The 20,353-nt window shown below is 37.8% G+C and overlaps 2 protein-coding genes and 1 long non-coding RNA gene across 3 annotated transcripts in view; 2 read left to right on the top strand and 1 right to left on the bottom strand.

The window, feature by feature from the left end:
- Window positions 1–2,740, top strand: part of LOC107596719 (rap guanine nucleotide exchange factor 5-like) — a gene marked incomplete at its 5' end in the record, with an annotated part of 69,361 nt that extends 66,621 nt beyond the window's left edge. The window contains 3 exons of the mRNA XM_016287517.1: window positions 179–243; window positions 522–576; window positions 1,392–2,740. Coding sequence (XP_016143003.1) covers window positions 179–243; window positions 522–576; window positions 1,392–1,510 — 239 coding nt within the window. The remainder of the gene's footprint in view (window positions 1–178; window positions 244–521; window positions 577–1,391) is intronic.
- Window positions 2,741–4,077: 1,337 nt separating this feature from the next.
- Window positions 4,078–20,353, bottom strand: part of LOC107596639 (dynein heavy chain 11, axonemal) — an 83,379-nt gene continuing 67,103 nt past the window's right edge. Inside the window, 17 exon segments of the mRNA XM_016287418.1 lie at window positions 4,078–4,721; window positions 4,795–4,935; window positions 5,030–5,142; window positions 5,235–5,350; window positions 7,257–7,439; window positions 8,153–8,395; window positions 9,993–10,112; window positions 11,511–11,702; window positions 12,697–12,924; window positions 13,601–13,728; window positions 13,804–13,952; window positions 14,080–14,273; window positions 15,005–15,127; window positions 15,568–15,738; window positions 16,559–16,699; window positions 16,976–17,140; window positions 18,729–18,933. Coding sequence (XP_016142904.1) covers window positions 4,474–4,721; window positions 4,795–4,935; window positions 5,030–5,142; window positions 5,235–5,350; window positions 7,257–7,439; window positions 8,153–8,395; window positions 9,993–10,112; window positions 11,511–11,702; window positions 12,697–12,924; window positions 13,601–13,728; window positions 13,804–13,952; window positions 14,080–14,273; window positions 15,005–15,127; window positions 15,568–15,738; window positions 16,559–16,699; window positions 16,976–17,140; window positions 18,729–18,933 — 2,860 coding nt within the window. The 3' untranslated portion in view covers window positions 4,078–4,473.
- On the top strand, window positions 12,002–19,284 carry LOC107596640 (uncharacterized). The gene is made up of 3 exons (XR_001610386.1): window positions 12,002–12,087; window positions 12,153–12,154; window positions 19,274–19,284. It is a non-coding gene; the product is annotated as an uncharacterized lncRNA (long non-coding RNA).

Raw genomic sequence — 20,353 nt, forward strand, 5'->3', positions numbered from 1 at the left:
GCAGAAATGTCTGGTCATGGCTGGTTTGAACAAAAGAATTAGCATTTATCACTAGTTGCTTTGTTGCAGTGTATCTGGTTAGGACATGGCGAGGGAGTCTCCTTGAGAGATTTTTTTTTTTTTTGCTGTTTTGCAAGTAATGTATGTACTAAATTCTAAACAATTTCTATCTGAACAGATATTACCTTCATTCATGAGGGCAACAAAACATTTCTCGACAACCTAGTCAACTTTGACAAACTAGTAAGTGAACAATTAGACCTTATAGATGTATTTTCTTTTAATTAAAGAGCTTGTTTACCCAAAAATGAGAATTGTCATCATTTATTTACCCTCACGTCATTCCAGACCTGCAGAAATAAAGTCGTTTTTTTTTTCTCTCAAGAAAGTCATACAAGTTTGGAATGACATGAAGGTGAGTAAACGATGACAGAATTCTAATTTTTGGGCAAACTCTTCCTTTAAAATCATGTCCCATCAAATGAGCAAAACAAGCTAATGTGAATGTATTTTATGTACAGCACATGATAGCAGACACAGTGCGGATTATCAGGCAGTGTCGGACAGATCGCATGGGTAAGTGCTCTAATCACACAGATTTTTAAGTTTAAATATTTCCTACCTTGATGAAGTGTGTAATCTCTGCCCAACTGAACCCAAACAGGGTTGCCAGGTTTTCACAACAAAACCTGCCCAGTTGCTACTCAAAACTAGTCCAATGGCATTTTGAGGGGGGGTCCCCCAGTAAAAAATTGCATTCTGGGGAGTAAAATACACGTTTTTTTGGTGAGGTCACATCACAGGGGCTAAATATCATGTTATTGGGGTCGCGTAAACCCGCGGACATGAAAATAACCCGCGGTAACAGTGTTAAAGTAGCCCAATTCCACGGGAAAACTGCGGACTTGGCAACTGTGAACCAAAATGAAGTTGCAAAAAAAATTGCAACCTGTTTCAAACAGGTTTCCCATCTAACCCACAAATTCCCATTGGCCAGATAAACGGATAATCCTGGCACAAACTCGTGCCATTGGTTGAGCCAGTGTTGCTATGGCTAGTTGCTGGTCGGACTGCTCAAACAACCAAAATGGTTTTGATAGCGCCACAATGTTTACACTTCTCAGAGGAATCAGCCTAGAAATGGTCTCTTCAGAAGTTGTCTCTTCATTTTAAGCCTAGATAGCAGAAAGTGTTAGCTTTTTAAAAAATGACCACTTGCACTTAAATTTGAACACAGACTGTATATTACTGCATAACCCAGATCTCTCTCTACATTCAAAAAATAGTTTTGTCCCAGTTTAGTGGTTTCAAGTACACTGAAATTCAGTCTCACTACTGTTGTGTTGATTTCTAAAGGGTGTAATAATTATCTTTGGCTTTTTGTCCATTAGGAAACATGTTGTCCCAGAAGGACAGTGTGGAAGTGAGAACGTACATCAATTACCTGCACGTCATCGACAATCAACAGACTCTGTTTGAGCTCTCACACAGACTTGAGCCCAGGACATAAAACAACTTGACATATATCCTAAAACCATTACTGAAGACTGGACAGCGTCCTTCCTCTAACTGAAGACTGAGACGAGTAAGTCCTCCACTAGGGAGAGACACAATCATGCCAACCACACAGAACAGATACAGAGTATCGCACAGCCAAAGAAATCTCAGCCAGTTCAACCCACCATGTGAAAGGCACAAAGATGCTGAATCATGCAAGAAAACGGCAAGAATATACTGAACGGTTATAACAGGAAACATTACAGTGATCCAGCATTCTTTAAGTTACAGTACAGAAAGATCATGTTGAGAATTCAGATGTCTTCATACAGCACACTTTCACTCAGTAGTGTAGGGCAGATTTTAGTTATTTTGAGCCAGTTTGCCACTGCAAAATATGTAGCTTCACTAATAAATAAGAGCGTATGCATATATGAGAAATTAATAGGCACATCTTTATTTCTGTGTAGTCCAATTAGTCTGAAATTTGAGCTACATGCGCAAATAACAAAACAATGTGATGCTTTTTTATATCATGGCCAACAATTTGTAGACAATCAGAAAGATATCCCAAGGCAGCACACTGTATTTTAGATGCAGAATTGCTAGTAGAAATTTAGATTAACGCGACAATTAGTTGAACTTGCATAAACTGTAAGGACATCTTAAAATTATGCATATCTTTGAGGGAAAAAAACGATATCTGTGCAATCTATTTAGCAGACTGTCATAGAAATAATTGGGTTTTAAATTATGGATGTAATTTATTGGAAAAGCCCTACTGAAAATAACTGAGCAATGGTTCTGTAATGGCTTACATGAGATGGTGCTTGAAAGCAAATTTATAGATTTCTTGTATAAGTTGTACTTTGACTTGTGAGACATTGAGATATTTATTAAGCAAAACGAGCTTGTCCCCGACTCAGAAGGGAAGACAAAACAAGTTTTAAATACAAAGAAACGATGTAATGTACTGTAAATGTGATCAGATGGTCTGAAGGATTTGGCAACGCCATTGATTGACCAGTCTGATAAAGCCTGTGAGGTTCACATGTGAACTCTGTAAATATGAAGACTTTGTTTTTAATCAATAATGATAAACAGGCCATAAAGCAATAGCAAGGTGTACATCTCACCTTCAGAAAAACAAATGTTAGCAGTGACTGACTGTAGCTGCTGTTTGCACTAGTTTTCTTCACGAAGAGCCTGATATTAAAGAAAAAATAATAATAACTGACACTGTCTTTTTTTCAGGTGCACCCATGCTGTAAAATCCATCTTTTGTTTAATATTTTACTCATTTTTATACAGTATGTTTGAAAATGTTAAACATAAACTAGACACTTGCCGCCACCTAGTGGTTTAACGTTTAAGTGTACATTAGCTCATAGAGACCAACAGGAAATGCCACAAAACTCCCATTTTGATTCATTGGGTCTACAAATCGTGACTTCCTACTAAACCCCAGACCTCATTACGCATCAGAAATAGTGTGACTATTCTCTGTGACGCTCGATTGGCTTACAGTGCGTCTCAGTGTGAACCGAGGATGAACTGTCTAAACAGTTACAGATCCATCCTGTTCTGGGCCATTATTACCTGCTGCGAGACCGCTGCTGGACTCACTGAGAGGGGAGGAACAGCTCCACAGCTTGTGCTAACCTCTCATTTCCCTCTCCGGGACAGATGTATCATTTTCTTGTCTCCTGACAAAGTCTGCATCATAGCAAAGAACCACACGGACAATCCCAGACCAACAGCAGATGTTGTGTTTTGTGATTGTGTACTGTGTAGAATTTGATGTTTAACAGTTTACCTTCTGAACACTATTGAACAAAATCACATTTGTTCAGTTCAGCAATATACTGTAGCTAGTAATTAAATCCCATCAAGGGACACGTGAGGGGAAAAAATGGACATGACCAAGCATGTCATTCAGAGATGATAACAAATTGGTTTCTGTCCCGGACGTGAGATGAATCACACTATCTATCTGTATTCAGTAGGAGAGGAAGGTCAAACACACCTCATTTGAAAATCAGTATCAGCCTTGTTCATAATCTACTGGGAGTCTCATTGTAGTGGCACTAGAGGAGATTGTGTCATTCAGTGAGCACAGAGCTGTCTAGAACCAGCTTTAAATTTAATTAAGTTAATAACAACATCAATATTGCAAAGTGTTAATACTAACAATACTTATGCCAATAATGGCAACTTTTCTACGGTATACTGATGTTTCTGTAAAACTAGGGCTGCACGATTTGGTAAAAATATAACTGTGAAATTTTTTTTTTTAAATCCACGGTTTGCTGTACTTGTTTGTGGGGCTGGACAATTTGGCCCCATTTTTGAGATTCTACATCAAAATGACTAAGTAAAAATAATATGTCATGTTTATTTACTAGCTTTTAAATAAAATACTAAAATAAGAAAAAATACTATTGAAATATCTCACTGTGAAATGAAGAAAAAAAATTATATATATCATTTTTAAACATTGAATTATCAAGCTTTTTTGTCAGAAAACAGCATTTTATTGCAGTACTGCTAATTTATTTATTTATGATGATGACAGCTGGTCTATAATCATTTATTACAATTTTGGGAAGATGGCTGGCGAATGTTGCATTTCCAAATACATGAACGACATAATGCACAGCAGATGTAGAGATGAAATCATTTACTGTGAACTGAGCCACACTGAGACACTAAAAACATGGATCATGACAGGTTTGTGTGTAAAAGATGTGCTTCACCTGAAACTCCGCGTATATTTATATTTAATTCAATTGCAGCATTTGCGATTTGATAAGTCATATTATGATTTTGGTTTTATTTCTGATCAATCGTGCAGCCCTGCATCAGACAACATAACATCTTATTTGCATTTAATACGAAACCAAAAAAATGATGATTCGATCAGCGTATAACTTGTAGAAGTCAACCTCTGTGAGCAGAATGGAGTTGGTTGTTTGTTTACACTGACAGAAGCAGTGCTGCTCCGGCCAGAACCCACTTTGCAGGCGGTTGGTGTGTTTTGAGACGGAAGCTCCAGATGTAGGTGGAGCCGCGGAGTTTGGTGCGGTACACTGGGCACTCGTAGGTGTTCCTCAAATCCTGCTGGTCGATGGGTATTGCGCGTATGTACAGCACTGGCATAGCTGGAGTCAACTCCTTCAGAACAGCCTCTGATAGCAGACCCGAGGAGCTATCCCAGCGAGCGCCTGCAGAAGGAGAGCTGTGTCACATTCATCCACACAAACAGGAAATTCGCATTGGAATAGAGTTTATGCTCACCCTCAATGAAGAGTCCATGAATGTACGCTCCCTCTCGAGGAGGATGGCCATAATCATCCTTGGTTTTCTTGGTGACGTCCACAGACAGGCTCATCCGATCTAAAGGCCACTTGTTTTTTCGAGCTATACTCTGCAGAATCGCTGCAAAGCAGAACACTTTTAAGTACAATGGCAGCAAGCCTTTTTTTATTATTATTTTTTTTTTTAGATGTGTTCATGTGGGTATTTGTCTTACCTGTAAGAAATGATTGAGGACTAAAGAGTCCAGAGATCCAAACCACAGCAGGAAACACAAAGTCTTGAGTCCATGTGTCCAACTCTCGACACTGAGCCAGAACGTCACTGAACCTGCAGGATACGATTATGTAGACCTTATCACTAAAGCCTACAGTGTTGTAGATTTCTTCTGTAATGTGACGTTATTATGAAGGGTACTGTACCACAGAGCCAGTGTTTTGGTTGAAGGGTAGGCCAGCCTGCTCCAGCTCTCTGGAACGCTGTCATAGAACAGTGCCGTTTGGAGCTGCTCCATGTCTGAGGAGAGACTCAGTTCACCCTGTAATATCATGTTAGAGAACAGTCATACGGTTCACACGTGCTGTACAAAAATATGTGCATGTATGAGATAGTGAGCAAAGGCAGATTGTAGCTACAGCGCTCTTTACTTTTCACAGGAAATGCACATTTTAAATTAAGTACTCATCTACAATAATGAAATAATACATCACTTGTGGAATGTTCATTGGTTTCATTAATAATATATATATATTATTAATAATTGGTATTATTTATTACTACTATTAGTAGTAGTAGTAGTATTAATACATATAAAACATGTATAATCAAAACCCATTTACATGTAGGTTTTGTTTCTAAATAATTATCATAATTTATTCAAATGTATTAATATATTGGTAATTATATTCATTCATTTTTATTAATTTCTATATTATTATTTAATTTTAATCTATTTTTTTTTGTTTAATATATTTATTAGTCCGGGTGGGTACAAAATATAAAACAGTTGGAAAATATATTGCATGACATTACATCATTCATGTTTACAGGCAGTGAAGTGACAGCAATGTTACTTCCTTTGTGGTTTCTTTTTAAATGGTAAAATCCCTTGAATATAGTTTAAGGAAAATATATCTCAGCAGAATGTTCTAGATTCTAGGTCCCTCATTTATAAAGCGTGCGTGCGTATGCACAGATTTGATTTGATAGAGTGTGCATACGCTTAAATCCACGCCAACGCTCATATTTGTAAAAACTGCCTTTGACGTGGAAAAGTGATTATCGTCACATCAGGGTCTGAGCAGACGTATGTACTTTTTCTTGTCGGAATGCTGCAGGTTTTTGGAAATGTAAGCTGTTCTTGCAGCTCGCTCTTCTAAATTAAAGGATTTGGACGATGACTGGTGATCTTTTGTTAATGACATTAATTAGGAATCGTTTACAAGGCAGAGAGCTGAAACCATTCAGTTGCGCGCAAGTTCAAGATTAGTTGCGATTCACAGATTTCACATCTGAAAGAGAGGCGTACGTGCGTTTTCTGTGTGTACGTTCATTCTATGAATCGCACATAGGCCTATGCATATTTGAGAGATGATCGTAAGATCACGTTTAGGATGGTTTCTGCGCAACCTTTTATAAATGAGGCCCTAGATCAGTATTTTTTGATTCAAAAAAGTGATAAAGGCACATTGTTAGAAAATATTTCTATTTTGAATATACGGTTCTTTTTAACTTTTTATTCATCAAAGAATCCTGAAAATAGTATCATAGGTTCCACAAAAAAGCAAATATTAAGCAGCAACAACTGTTTCCAACTTTGATAATAAATCAGCATATTGATAATAAATCAGAATGATTTCTGAATGATCATGTGACACTGAAGACTGGCGTAATGGCGGATGAAAATTGACCCTTATATAACGATCATTTTCACCCATACAATCTATTTTTGGCTATTGCTACAAATATACCCCAGCGACTTAAGACTGGTTTTGTGGTCCAGGGTCACAATTCAGCTTTGCATCACAGAAATAAAATCTATTTTAAAGTACAATAAAATAGAAAACCGTTTTCAATTGTAATAATATTTCACAATATTACTGTTTTGTCTCCATGTTTGATCAAATAAATGCAGCCTTGATGAGCAAAAGATACTTCTTTAAAAAAACATTACAAATCTTGCTGATCCCAAACTTTTGAACAACGGTGTATATCCATGGAGAAGTATATTAATTCATATATGACTCCTTATAGAGGATACCAAGCAATGGTACCTAATCGATAATCATGAATTATTGTCATTAGTATAAAAACTTTTTAAAAATTCAGACATTTCAAGGGGGTTTTCCCCAAACAAACTTAAGAAATCCATGCAGGTGCAGTATTCAAATACAGCTGGTTCTGAATAATCAGTAATCATCTGTATTGATTGTTTTGTCTCCTACCTTCAGTCCCAGGTCCAGCTCTGTTAATGATCTGTGTATCTCTGCCAGCAGCAGATTCATTCGCTCACACTCCTGCAGGCACACCAGGATGTAGGGGCTCCTCTCGGCTGTTTTAGACATGAGCTCTGCCAGATTATACTCCTCCGGTAACTTCTCCAGCATGTCATCCAGAACACTCTTCACCTGACCGAGGAAAAAGAAAAAAGTGTATCAAAAGTGATTACGTTCTAAATACAGCTTTCTAAAAGAATCCAAAGTTTTCTGCAGCCATATAGGAGAAACATTTTATTAACGTATTCACTAGTAGAAAATGGTAGAAAAGCATTAAAGGGATAGTTCACCCAAAAATGAAAATTCTGTTATCATTTACTCACCCTCCACTTGTTCCAAACCTGTATGAGTTTCTTTCTTCTGCTGAACACAAAGGATATTTTGAACAATGGTGATAACCAGACAGCTGACAGTAGCCACTGACTTCCATAGTATTTTTTTTTCCATACTATGGAAGTCAATGGCTACAACATTCTTCAGAATATTTTCTTCTGTGTTCAACAGCAGAAAGAAAGTCATACAGCTTTGAAAAAAACTTAAGGGTTAGTAAATAACGTGGATTTTTGGGTGAACTCTCCCTTTAATGTACTTTAAAGAAGTCAGTAGCCAATATACTAAATAGTAGAGGAATAGTTTTTATTTGCATTGCATCAAAAAAAATTTATAATATTATAACGGTCTTTACTTTCACTTTTGATTCATTTTAATGCATCTTTGATATATAATGCAAATAAAAACTATTTAAAAAAGTCACTGTTTCCACCAGAAAAAAAAGCTGCACAGCTGTTTTCAACATTGATAATGATGATGATGACAATAATATTAATGATAATGAATAGTTTTACCTTCTCCTCTGTGCACTGTGATGCTCCTTCTCCTGTTGATGAGTCTCTGGGCTGGAGGTCCAGTAAAGTTTTGAAGAGGGCATCAGACGTGGCTGTCATAAACTCAATCTCAGCATTAGGGTGCATGCTGTAGAGACCAGGGCTTTCCGAGGGCAATCTGTCATCCACGTAGCTGTGATACCCAGTGTGCTCCAGATCAGGAGGAGCTGGAAACCCAGGACACAGGAACAGCTCTCCTTCAAACTGCAAAGAGAGATCATGGAGTAACAGGAAGATGCTTCATAGCTGATGAGAGGACAGTCTTTTGGGATTCATATTGGAGAGGGTGAGCATGGAGGTTAAAGATCTTGTCTGGTAACCAAAAGACAGATTCAAACAACAAGTCAAGCGACTCAACAGGATTTTAGGTTGCAAATATGATAACTTGTTTTTTTTCTGCACAATATTTTGTCCTGATAAACACTGTAACATGCTAAACCTTTGAGTACTGCTCAGTAACGGATAAAGGTGTGTGTGGTAATCGATAGCAGGGCTGGTGCTGGACACTGGGAGAGTAATGCAGCTCTGTGGAAAGGCTAAAGACTAGCTCTGTGATTGATGGCTGCTCATCTTGGGGCCTAATGAGACTCAGTGAGGAAGCACTGGGCTGCATGCCTGACCACTGCCTTAATTACCTCGCACAAACACCACTCCAGAAAAGACACACTTAAGATAAGATCAAACGTGAGAACCCTGGCCTGAACACAACAAACATGTCTTCGGTATGTGGGAACAAAAAGACATTTAATACATGCAGCTTCTATTTTGTTATCTGTGCTTATAAACTGTCTCACAAGGAAAATTGTGTCATGCAATGTAGATCCTCACCACTAGAGAGCCCCATAGAGCTGCAGTATTTACATGTACAAACCTGATCTGTTCAAAGGTAGTTGTGTGAGGTCCACAGACAAACTTTTATAGTCTAATTTTAACATGCTGCCTGCAGAACTTGAATGAAGCACTTGAATAGGCTAGATAAATCGAGATCTCTTTGCAAATCTACATTACTTCTAAAAATCTGCAGATTTCACTCATTTGAAAAGGTAATTCTGACTTTATTTCTCACAATTACTACTTTATACCTCACAGTGAGAGGATCATTGTTAATGATTCATACATATGTTTAATTTTTTATTTTTTTTTAACCAAGTATTGTTTAATCAAAATATCATAACTCGATCTTTGGGTGCAGCAACAAACATCTCTCTGATAATGTACTGTGTATAGGGCTTATCCAATCATTTAGTTCATTTTGGATGAACTATCCCTTTAAATCCTGTCCCTGCAAGCTCACATTAATCTACCTCCACTTTTGTGTGCAACGCCAACATCTCAAAACTAAATCAACAATACAAAAGAAATGCAAAAGACCTATCTGTTAATATCTCACAATTACACTGATTTCTCGCGGTTGCAATTATTACAAACCGGGCGTGTCTATTTAGGTAAATTAATTAAACCCAATTCATTTTGTGATTCTAAAGGTTAAAGACTGTATGTTCTTTAATAAAAACAAAAGCTGTTGTTGGATAAAAATATATCTTGATTGCACAGTATGTCTTTTTTTAGCAAGGCTGCAGAGGCCCTCTGGTTGAGAACTACTGGTGTGCATCTCTTAGTTTGTTGAGCCAATGCTCGCGCAACTTCAAATTCTACTTCTGAAGCGTTTGTTTTTTAGCTGTATGACCTTAAAATGTACATGAATTCTGTCTTGAAGCAAAAGCAGATGATTTAACAGTGCTTTGATCAACTATGTTTGGTGCGGCGTTGTAGTACATTACAGTGCTCTGAATGTCTTTACCATCTTGGGATTGATGAACTCCTGGAGGTACGTTCGGCAGAGCTTCCTGTCCCACTCGTCAGTGATGTGACCTCCGTATATGATCTCTCCGAACAGATAACACAGATCCTCCCACGGTACCTGAGCCACACATATTAACACACCTAAATGTCAAACCTCCAGCACAAACTGATCCCTCAGCGCCCTGCGTTTAATACTCACAGCATTATTTTCAGCCAGGTTGGCAAGTTCTGACAGAGGGAAAAAAATACATGGTGAAAACTGCTAAAAGGGCTAGATGTTGGATGCAGTGATTTTCTTGCTAAAAAAAAAATAAAATAAAAAACTCATTCTGATTTCTCACGAGTATGAGTTGAGGAACTGATGTTGGGTGATGGGAGCATCCTGTAGTGTTCAAATGGCTCTACACCAGACAAAAAGAAATTCAGTTCATGTATAATTCAAGCAAAGATCAAGCTCTTCCTGAACTCCTGCTGTGCTTGGCTTAAGTCTGGCCTGAGAATAGAGCGAATGATGTGCAATTGTAAAGGAGAGAAGAACAAGGGACCGTGTGTCTTATAACCGATGACAGACGCTAGAGGTTCACCATCATTTGTACCTGTATTGTTTTGCAAATTGCTTCTTTCATCAGCTCTAATTGCAGTGATCACTTATAAAGCGTTGTAAGGTGTCATGCACAACGCGTGTAATTACATTTAGCATGACGCTTCATTTGCCGCCTAATGAATCCTCAGTGTACGCACATACAGGTTACTGTTTGGTTAACATAATGAAGGACATTTGTTTTTTGAGGGGAGGGGTGAAATCTAGAGCCGCCATAATTGGTTGTAAGTGAAGTAATGCTGCGAGAGGAAAAACATGATTTTTTGACACTCATGACACAGTGAGATCGTGACTTCGCTTTGTGTGATGAAATTATACAGCAATGTGGGAAAAGTAAATATCCCTAAGAAAAGAAGGAGAAGCCACTGAATATAATCCTTTTCCTTTATAATAAATTACTTGCGCCTCAGAGCAAGCAGACGAAACACTATAAATGCAGCCATTGCTTTCGGAGGTGGAAGCTGTTTGGAAACGCAGACGTGTAAGACAGTTCTAGGAGGCACTTATTCAGAAATACTTTGACGACAGACTTTGCTCAGGCATTTCAGAATGACCATAACAACATTTCAGATGATGTGCAACAAGATCAGTCTGCTGGTTAGTCAGGTTATGCCGTCCCATTGCGCAGTCACATGCTGTTTTTGATGCGCATGGAGGAATTTATTCGGCAAATGCGTTTTCATCTCTCATTATTTCGAATTGACCCTTTTTCGCACAAATCAAAAACTGTGATGTGTGATGTGATACTTCAAAATGTGCATAAAAACAAGGTGATGGAAACATGGCTCCTGTCATTATTGATCAGTTTTATGTATCCTTGCGGAATAAAAGTATTAACTTATCAAAAAATATAATTCACTGATATTATGATGGAATCATTATATTTTTTCAGGTTAATGAATGCTGGTCTCTTACTTTAGTATTGGCCTCCAGGTAGTTGTACAGAACACTGGCAGAGATGGTCAGATCTCCATTGTTAAATGGGTATCTGTGGTTCCAACCCTGAGGCCCAAACTTCCTCCTCTCAGTCACACAGGCATGGAAGTAACACAGTGAGAACACAAGTCCTTTAAACTCCTGCTCTCGAGAACACATTTCCAGAGTGTCCTGTAGAATGGAAATTAAGAGTCAAAAGTGTGGACACCTCATTCTTTTGTCACTTCATTCTACTCATTCTATAGGAGTACTAGTTTCCACTTTTTCTATTAAAGGGGTCATATGACGTTGCTAAAAAGAACATTATTTTGTGTATTTGGTGTAATGCAATGTGTTTATGTGGTTTAAGGGTCAAAAAACTCATTATTTTCTATATAATGTACATTATTGTTGCTCCTCTATGCCCCACCTTTCTGAAACGCGTCGATTTTTACAAAGCTCATTGGTCTGAAAAGCGAGGTGTGCTCTGATTGGCCAGCTATCCAGTGCGTTGTGATTGGCCGAATACCTCAAGCGTGTGACGGAAATATTACGCACCTTAACATAATGTGATGCCGTCTCACAGCAGGACGAGACAAAACCAATAAAGCCCATTACAAATGAGGCATTTGTTGCATCCAGTGGTGACATAATTACGGATTATAATGACTTATACTGTCTTTTTACACGTTGTGTTGCGTATCGCGCTGCGTAAACATAAAACCACATCTGCATTTGTGATTGGAGAAACAACAAACAACAAGCCTACTCTACACTGCTACAAAGTAGTTTCGTTTCCACAACAAAACACACAGCGACTCCACAACATGGCAGCGGCGACAACAGCAAGTATTAAAGTTACGCCTTCTTTTTTTGCGTGAACATTTGGGCGGTGTTATGCAAATCTTCCCACATCGTGACGTAGACATGTGGTGGCGTGTTAGAACGAGCCGTTTTAGGTAGGAGTGGTTGACTTAACTTTTATAAAGAATATCTCTTTGGATTTGAGACTTTAGTCTTTGCAACTTTACAGATCTTCTTTATGCACCAAGAGCTTATAACACTCCAAAGAGAAAGGTAAAATTGAAATCGCATCATATGACCCCTTTAATAGTAAACCGAATAGAATGTCTGACTGGTCCGCATGTGAATTCACTGATTTTGTCTGTGTCAAGTGTGTGAAGACCTGGGTGAAATTGTCCAGAGCTGCATGTAGGCTGGAGTTCATGCCGGTGGGTGGTTCAGAAGTGAGTTTGAGGGCGTTCTCCAGGATGGTGCGAGGGATGAGGTGCTCATGGGAGCTGGAGGACGGTTCTCCACTCATAAACACTCTGTAGTTTAAGTGAGCATCGCTGCCTGTGTTCTCCAACAGCTCCTCCAGACGACCCAACCACCGCTCCAGCAGGTGAACATTCTGAAACAGAAATGAAATTTACAAGAACATACATATGTGACCCTAGAGCACAATACCAGTCATAGGGTCAATTTTTTTTAAATCTGAAAGCTGAATAATTAAGCTTTCCATTGATGTATGGTTTGTTAGGATAGGACAATATTTGGTCGAGATAACTATTTGAAAATCTGGAATCGGAGGGGGCAGAAAAATCTAAATATTGAGAAAATCGCCTTTAAAGTTGTCCAAATGAAGTTCTTAGCAATGCATTTTACTAATCAAAAATTGAGTTTTAATATATTTACGGTAGGAAATTTACAAAATATATTCATGCAAGATGATCTTTACTTAATATCCTGATTAAAATGATTTCTGACATAAAAGAAAAATGTATCATTTTGACCCATACCATGTATTGTTGGCTATTGCTACAAATATACCCGTGCTACTTACGACTGGTTTTGTGGTCCAGGGTCGCATATCCACATGTATCAGAAGCATTTTTGGCAAAATAGTCCTTTGGAAATCTATTCTGACTGGTCAATTGTGGTATTAAGTGGTCCTATATTTCTAAATAATGGCTGCTCTCCAGGGTAACACTTGACATTTATTCTGTTTGTAGTTTTCTAACGTTTTCCATGTTTTGGACACTTTATTGTAGGTTGATTTGGTAAGAAATGAACCAAAAATGTTCTACCTGCAGTATGACCCAATGTCCTTTTTTGGCTGCGGTCTCCAATGCTCTCTCAGCCACAATCTCTTGTCCTTGACCCAAGGATACATTATGGAGGTTCCCCTGGTCTGTGGTAAATCCAAGCTTCAGCCCTAGTTAATAGATATAAGTTTAATACTCTGATTATGTTACAAGTTAGGCTAAGTGTAAAGAGATTCTGTGTTTACCAAGTGTTTCTACATCCTTGATGGGGTTGACTCCAGGAGAAAGGATGAAGAACACTGGTGTAGAGGGATTGCACTCCTCAAAACACTTTTCAAACTCCATTCGACTGACATCTACATACTTGGAGCCCAAACTGTCCTCAATAAAATTTCTGGTGTAAAAAGACAATTGGTAAAAAAAACATTGGTGTTTCAAACCCAGCCTCCAGCTGATTTTAAAGTAAAATTTTAGACAGATATTGGTTGTTCTCTGATGGTTCTCTGAAGAATGCTCATTACCGGAGAGCGTAGGTCATCCTGTCAGGCCGAAAGGCTCTGAGAATGATGAGTCTCTGGAGGGGACTCTTATTCTTCCAGTCCTGAGGGAGACGTTCTCTTTCTGGACACTCTGACTCCACCAGCTTCCTCCAGCGTTTGCCAGAACCTTCCACATCCCTGTCCAGACCCGTGAATGCATCCAGCATGGACAAGCTCTGCAATGAAATGAGGTTTTAGGTTTGGTACTTAAAAAAAGGATCAATCTTCAAAAATATTTTTATAAAACACTGAACTATTATATTTAATAATGATGATATGAATAGCATATATAATAATAATAATGAATTTTATCTATCATGCACTTATCTTAACCCAAAGCGTTACAACAACAAGCATAATAGTATACAACAATAAGCAACACAAAAAAGAAACAATATAAAACATATTCACAGTAAGCAGTTTTAAAAAGATGAGTCTTTAAAGATTTATTAAAATCCTCTTAAATTCTTATATCCTCCATATATTTTCTATGAATATTCACATTCTTGTGAAATCTTATTTAAATTCTAAATTATTATTTACTTATCCTTATTTTCAAACCCATATGCTACTTTTAGATTAAAAAAATAACTTACTTTTTGAATAGATCTAGATCTAGATTTTAAACTCAAATTTAGTTTCCAGAGACCCCAATAGAATTGCAAGGCCAAAAAAAAAACACATTGTTTTTAGGGATGTAAAAGTTAATCTGTTAAAATGATTAGAATCAATTTTAAAATCAATTGAAAATGTTGCATATTCATACATATTATATAATACTAATTTTATATATGCACTTATTTAGAGGTTGAAAAGGTGCTTCAGACTAATCATTTTCTAAATGGCAATGCTTAATGACATCTGAACACATGAAAGAGAGTGATTTCCAGGTACAGGCAGTTCTTACCCTAATGGCACCCCAGGCCTGTGGAGACAGGAAGCAGACGGGACTGCTCTGACAAACCTCTACTGGAAATCGCAGTAGAAGTTCCAGGTCCTGAGCCTCAATGAAGCCCCTCGTCAGAAGAATCTAAATAAAACACCAGAGGTGCAAAGAAATGAGGACATTAGAGCTCAGGTCTGTTGAATACAGATGTCTCCATCCATCAGAGAAGGACAAGCGGATCTCAGAACAGCTTTACTCTGTTTGATGTGGACGTGTGAAGGACATGCAGTGGAGACAGACAGCAGCAGGGAAAACAGGTGCTGTCCTGACAGGTATTTGCATTCTGCCACTGCGGCCCACCCTCCTGTCAGAGCTGACCGGTTGAGGGAGAGGGGTGCCCGGGCTGTGAGAGTTAATCAATAGGAGCGGACCTGACTCCACTGACAGGGCCTAATGGAACTTAATGTAAGGGCAGAAAAGTGGAGTGATTGATGTGAATGACAAAGTGCAGGAGGAGGAAGGGAGGAGGTGGTGGTGGGTGGATGGGAGGTGTTTCTATTCTGCCGGCATCCCGTCCCACTCACCTGGAGGGCGGTATGGGTGAGGAAGGTGAGTCGGTCCCTCTGGAAGAGCCCCTGGCAGGTGTACTGAAGGGCCGAGTGGGTGATGGCCTCAGTGAGAGATAAAACACGCACTGATACGTCTTCATCACCAGGAGCTCTCGCAATGGCTTTGAGGAACACTTTGTTGAAGGTCTTAAATGTAAAATAAAGTTCAGTTGAGCTGAAATAATAGCATTATTTGGAAAAGCAAAGATACAGCATTTCTGCAACTGTTATTGAGATGAATGGCAATGCTAATGGATTGTGCCCAATAGTATACTGGAATTCCTTCCAATGGTGATATGATATCATATTTACCATATATATCTGGGATTATGATTTCGCTGTTTTTTTTTTTTAAATAATGAAAGAGTACTTGTACATGTACAATCAAGATCAACTTGATTTTATGGTTTTAAAGTAAATTAACGTTTTATTTAGGCCAAAATATAGTTTAATATTTTTTAAATAAACAAGTCAAAAGTTTAAGGTCAGTAATTTTTGTTTTCAACAAGGATGCATTAATTGATCAAAAGTAACAGTAAAGATGGTTTGAAATGGTTACAAACCAACTTATATTTAAAATAAATGCTTTTGAACTTTTCTATGCATCAAAAATCTGGAAAATGACATTGATAATGAGAATAAACATTTCCAAATCAGCATATTAGAATGATTTCTAAAGGATCATGTGATACTGAAGACTAGAGTAATGGCTGTTGAAATTTCAGCTTTGTCACTGAAATAAATGACATTTTAAAATATATTTAGAAAACAATATTTTACATTGCAATAATATTTCACAATATTACTGTTTTTCTGTGTTTTTTGATCAATCAAATGCAGCTATGGTGAGTATAAGAGACTCAAAACAATAAAAATATAAAAAATCTTACCAACGCCAAACTTTTGAATGGTAATGTAGATACTGTGTAGTAAATACATTTTCACTTTTTCCAGTATAGTGTGTTACCTTGAGGGAGTACTGGTACATGGGGTTAATGTTGTGGAGCTCTTTAATGGTGAAGTAGAGTAAGGCGGCTCTCTCAGCCGCTGGCCGGTAAAGATCTCGCGCATCATTGGTCTTTATCTCGTTCTCTCGAGCTGCAACAGCCTGTGTAAACATCACAATTGTTGAGATATAAAACCAGATACTAATTCTTAGAAGAATCATGATTATACACTTTACTATAGCATGCTATTGGAATGAACGTTGATTTTCTTTTCTTATTTCAGTGTTGTAATTACATTTTCCAGTTTATTGTATTTCCATATTCGTTTTTTTTTAACAAACACATTGTTTTTGAGTCCATCTTGCACGAACAATGCAAAAAAAAAGGATCCGAGCAAACATCAACAAGATGAGGTAAATGGACAGTTTGGACCATACCTTGTTATGGATGTGTCTGGCTGTATTCTTAGTATATTCTAGCTGTTCCACTAAGGCTGTATCTCGCAGGAAGTTTCCCTCTGCTGCTGACAGTTTGCTCAGCAGCTCATCCTCTAGTCTCTTCAGCTCAATCTGACACAAGTTCTGCTGGGTGCTTAATTCCAACTGAAGCAATCAAAAATAGACATTGTCAGGACAGTTGTCTTATTAAATTACATTTTTGAGATTGAATTTAGTATTAAATAGGACAAATACATAAAACAGTGTAATAAAATTAATAAAAAATGGGGACATTCACAAATATTGCATTGCATGCTTTTATTTATTTATTAAAAATTTTATTTTATTTACATTTTAATTTTTTCAGAAATGTTTAAAGTAAAAAGTTAAGATTCAAGTTGGAATATCTCCTGTTTATGAAAGATGGAAAAAAAATTATTTTCTTTCTGGTCTTTTCTTCCTTGCAAAGTTGTAACCATGACCAAAAACGTTCGCACTATTCTAATAAACTTTATTTTATATAGCGCCTTTAAAAGTAGCATCTCAAAGCGCTTTACATACATACAAAAATATGACGTTAAACCATACACACAACAGTACAGGCAGTAAAGAACCAACCAAACAATACAAAGCCAATATAATAAAAAAAACAAAGTAATCACATAAATCACATAAAAGCTACCCTAAACATTTTTTAAAACACTAAGGGATTCTGCATTCCTAATCTCAGAGGGCAGGGAATTCCACAATTTAGGAGCCAAAGAAGAGAAAGCCTGATCACCAATAGTTTTTAGCAGAGTTGTTTGAACAGTTAAAAGACCAGCTTCAGAAGAGCATAGAACACGTGTAGGGGGTTAAAAGCTCCCACAAATATTGAGGAGCCAAATTATTCAATGCCTTATAAGTGAGCATGAGAATTTTAAAATCAATACGAAAACTAACAGGAAGCCAGTGACATTTTTTCCAAGATAGGTGTGATGTGCTCCCTTGCACTGGTCCTAGTCAGAATTCTAGCAGCTGAATTTTGTACCAAGTTCCAACTGTAATTCACTTAGGGTAGCTTTTGAAACCGCAGCCAGCAAAGCATTACAATAATCAATACGTGAAAAAACAAAAGTGTTGATTCATTTTTCAGCCACAGAAAAAGTCAACATGGGACGTAATTTGGCAATGTTTCTGAGATGAAAAAAAGATGCTTTGACTGTATTACGAACATGCGGATCAAATTGGCGTCAAATATCACCCCCAGATTTTTTAGTTTAGTTTGAAACTGTAAAGCAGAGCCATCCACACTTAAGGTTACGGACTCTGCTTTGTGCAACTGGTGAGGTGAACCAATCAGCATCACTTCAGACTTGTCACTGTTTAGACAGAGAAAGTTTTCAGACATCCATTTTTTAATCACAGTAAAACATTGAGAAAGAAAAGACACAGACATATTGACATCAGGTTTTGAATGTATGTAGATCTGAGTGTCATCGGCATAAAAGTGAAAGTTAAGACCAATTGTTCTTAAAAGTTGGCCAAATGGAAAAATGTAAATACTAAAAAGTAAAGGGCCCAAAACTAATCCCTGGGGAACACCAGAGTGCACCACACCGACCTCAGACCTGCAACCACCCATCACAACAAACTGCTTGCGATCAGAGAGGTAGGACTTAAAAATGTTTTTATTGCCTTTGGGAAATGCAAATCTAATTTATTTAGCTCTTTATATAATGTGAGATCATTATGAGAAACGTCTGTAACTGACCTTCATCGTCTCCAGCTCAGGCCTTTCATGCGTGACCACCTCGCCTAGTAGCTGCTCCTCCAGGCCAGCGCGGGTCACTGTGAAGTTTATAAGTGTGGTCTGGGCCTGCAGCTCCGGGGGGAAGTGAGGGTTGGCTTGCTTAGTGTGCAGCAGGAGACGGAAACTGCTGTTATACTCACACTCCTTATCACCCAGTCTGATGTACCTGTAGAAACACCACACTGTGTTATGAATTCAGAATGTGACTACACTAAATTATACTAAACAGCGCTCTGTGAAAAAAGCTTGCCATCTACGCAAAGAGCCGGAAAGAGCATTCCACCCGTACTAGACACCAGTTTCACCAACATATCTAATTGAAGCAAACAGAAAAGCATGACTAATGCTCCCAATAGCCACCACAGGCAAAGGCGTTAAATAAAACTGGAAGATGATATTCCCAGCAGCCAATATTTATCCCAATCTGCATTTCAATTAAATCAAGGCTGGCTGGCCAAAGTGGCGGCTTTTAATTTTTCCCTAATTACCCTGTCCCTGTCAGCCAGCGGCAACAACACTCATGCCAAAGGTTTCGCCAAGGCCCGGGTCCGCTCCGGCTCTATTTCTTCAAAAGATGGAATTAATGTACTATTGATAGAACCATTACTTCACCAAATTAAAGTCCCAGCTGATGGATTGGCTCATGCTCCTCCGTCAGACATGAAAGGAATAATTAGTATTCATTACTTCACACTCTGCAACATTCCAATTATTAATGAACTTCAGCCGAGAAACCGCACCATATCCATCATGGCTGCCGTGGCCGGGCCGGATTAATCACAGGAACGGACCGGTGCGTGGGTCAGGCGCTGGAATAAACTTGTAATCAAATTAAACATCGGGCCACAGTTATGGGTCAAAAGAGGGGGAATGTAGGTGTCCCCATGGTACAATGCTACAAGGACAAAAGACTAGAAAGAGATAAATAAGAGCTGAGAAATTAATAACTCCGCACGCTGGAAAAACAAGAATAACAGATGAGGTGTTGCATCTATTCACACATCCTAGAAATACCTGATAAACACTGATTATTTTAATTATTCTGTTGAAGAATATAAATGTGAAGTTAACAATAGTTTTTTTCTGCTTTTGTAGTACAAAACAAGAAAACAAAAACCAAATAATTATATTATATAGATATAATTTAGTTTTCTAGTTAGTTTTCATTCAGATTCAGAAACAAAAACCTACCAAAAAACAGAACAAAGACCCCATTTTATTGTCTGTACTGTAAAAAAAGAAAAAAAAAACTGAGATTAAATAATCTAACGGATTAAAAACATTATATAATTTATAATTTAATATATTTTGGGGAAAAAACAAATATATATATATATATATATATATATATATATATATTGTTGTCTCAGGGTTAAGACACAACACTGGCTGCCCAAAACTGATCCGTATTCAACACACATAAAGAAAAAGAGCAAACAAATGCACATTTATCAGCTTCTGTGAGTGCAGAATCAATACCGCTGCCTTCACCTCTATTCAAATCACACAACCCTAATTCATCTTCCATTCTAGTTCTCATACTGAAAACTGAGCAAAAAATGGGGCTCTTAAGAGCTCAGCAAAGA

Source organism: Sinocyclocheilus grahami, unplaced genomic scaffold (assembly GCF_001515645.1).
Source record: "Sinocyclocheilus grahami isolate Dianchi unplaced genomic scaffold, SAMN03320097.WGS_v1.1 scaffold222.1, whole genome shotgun sequence".
In the NCBI taxonomy this organism is placed as follows: Eukaryota; Metazoa; Chordata; class Actinopteri; order Cypriniformes; family Cyprinidae; genus Sinocyclocheilus; species Sinocyclocheilus grahami.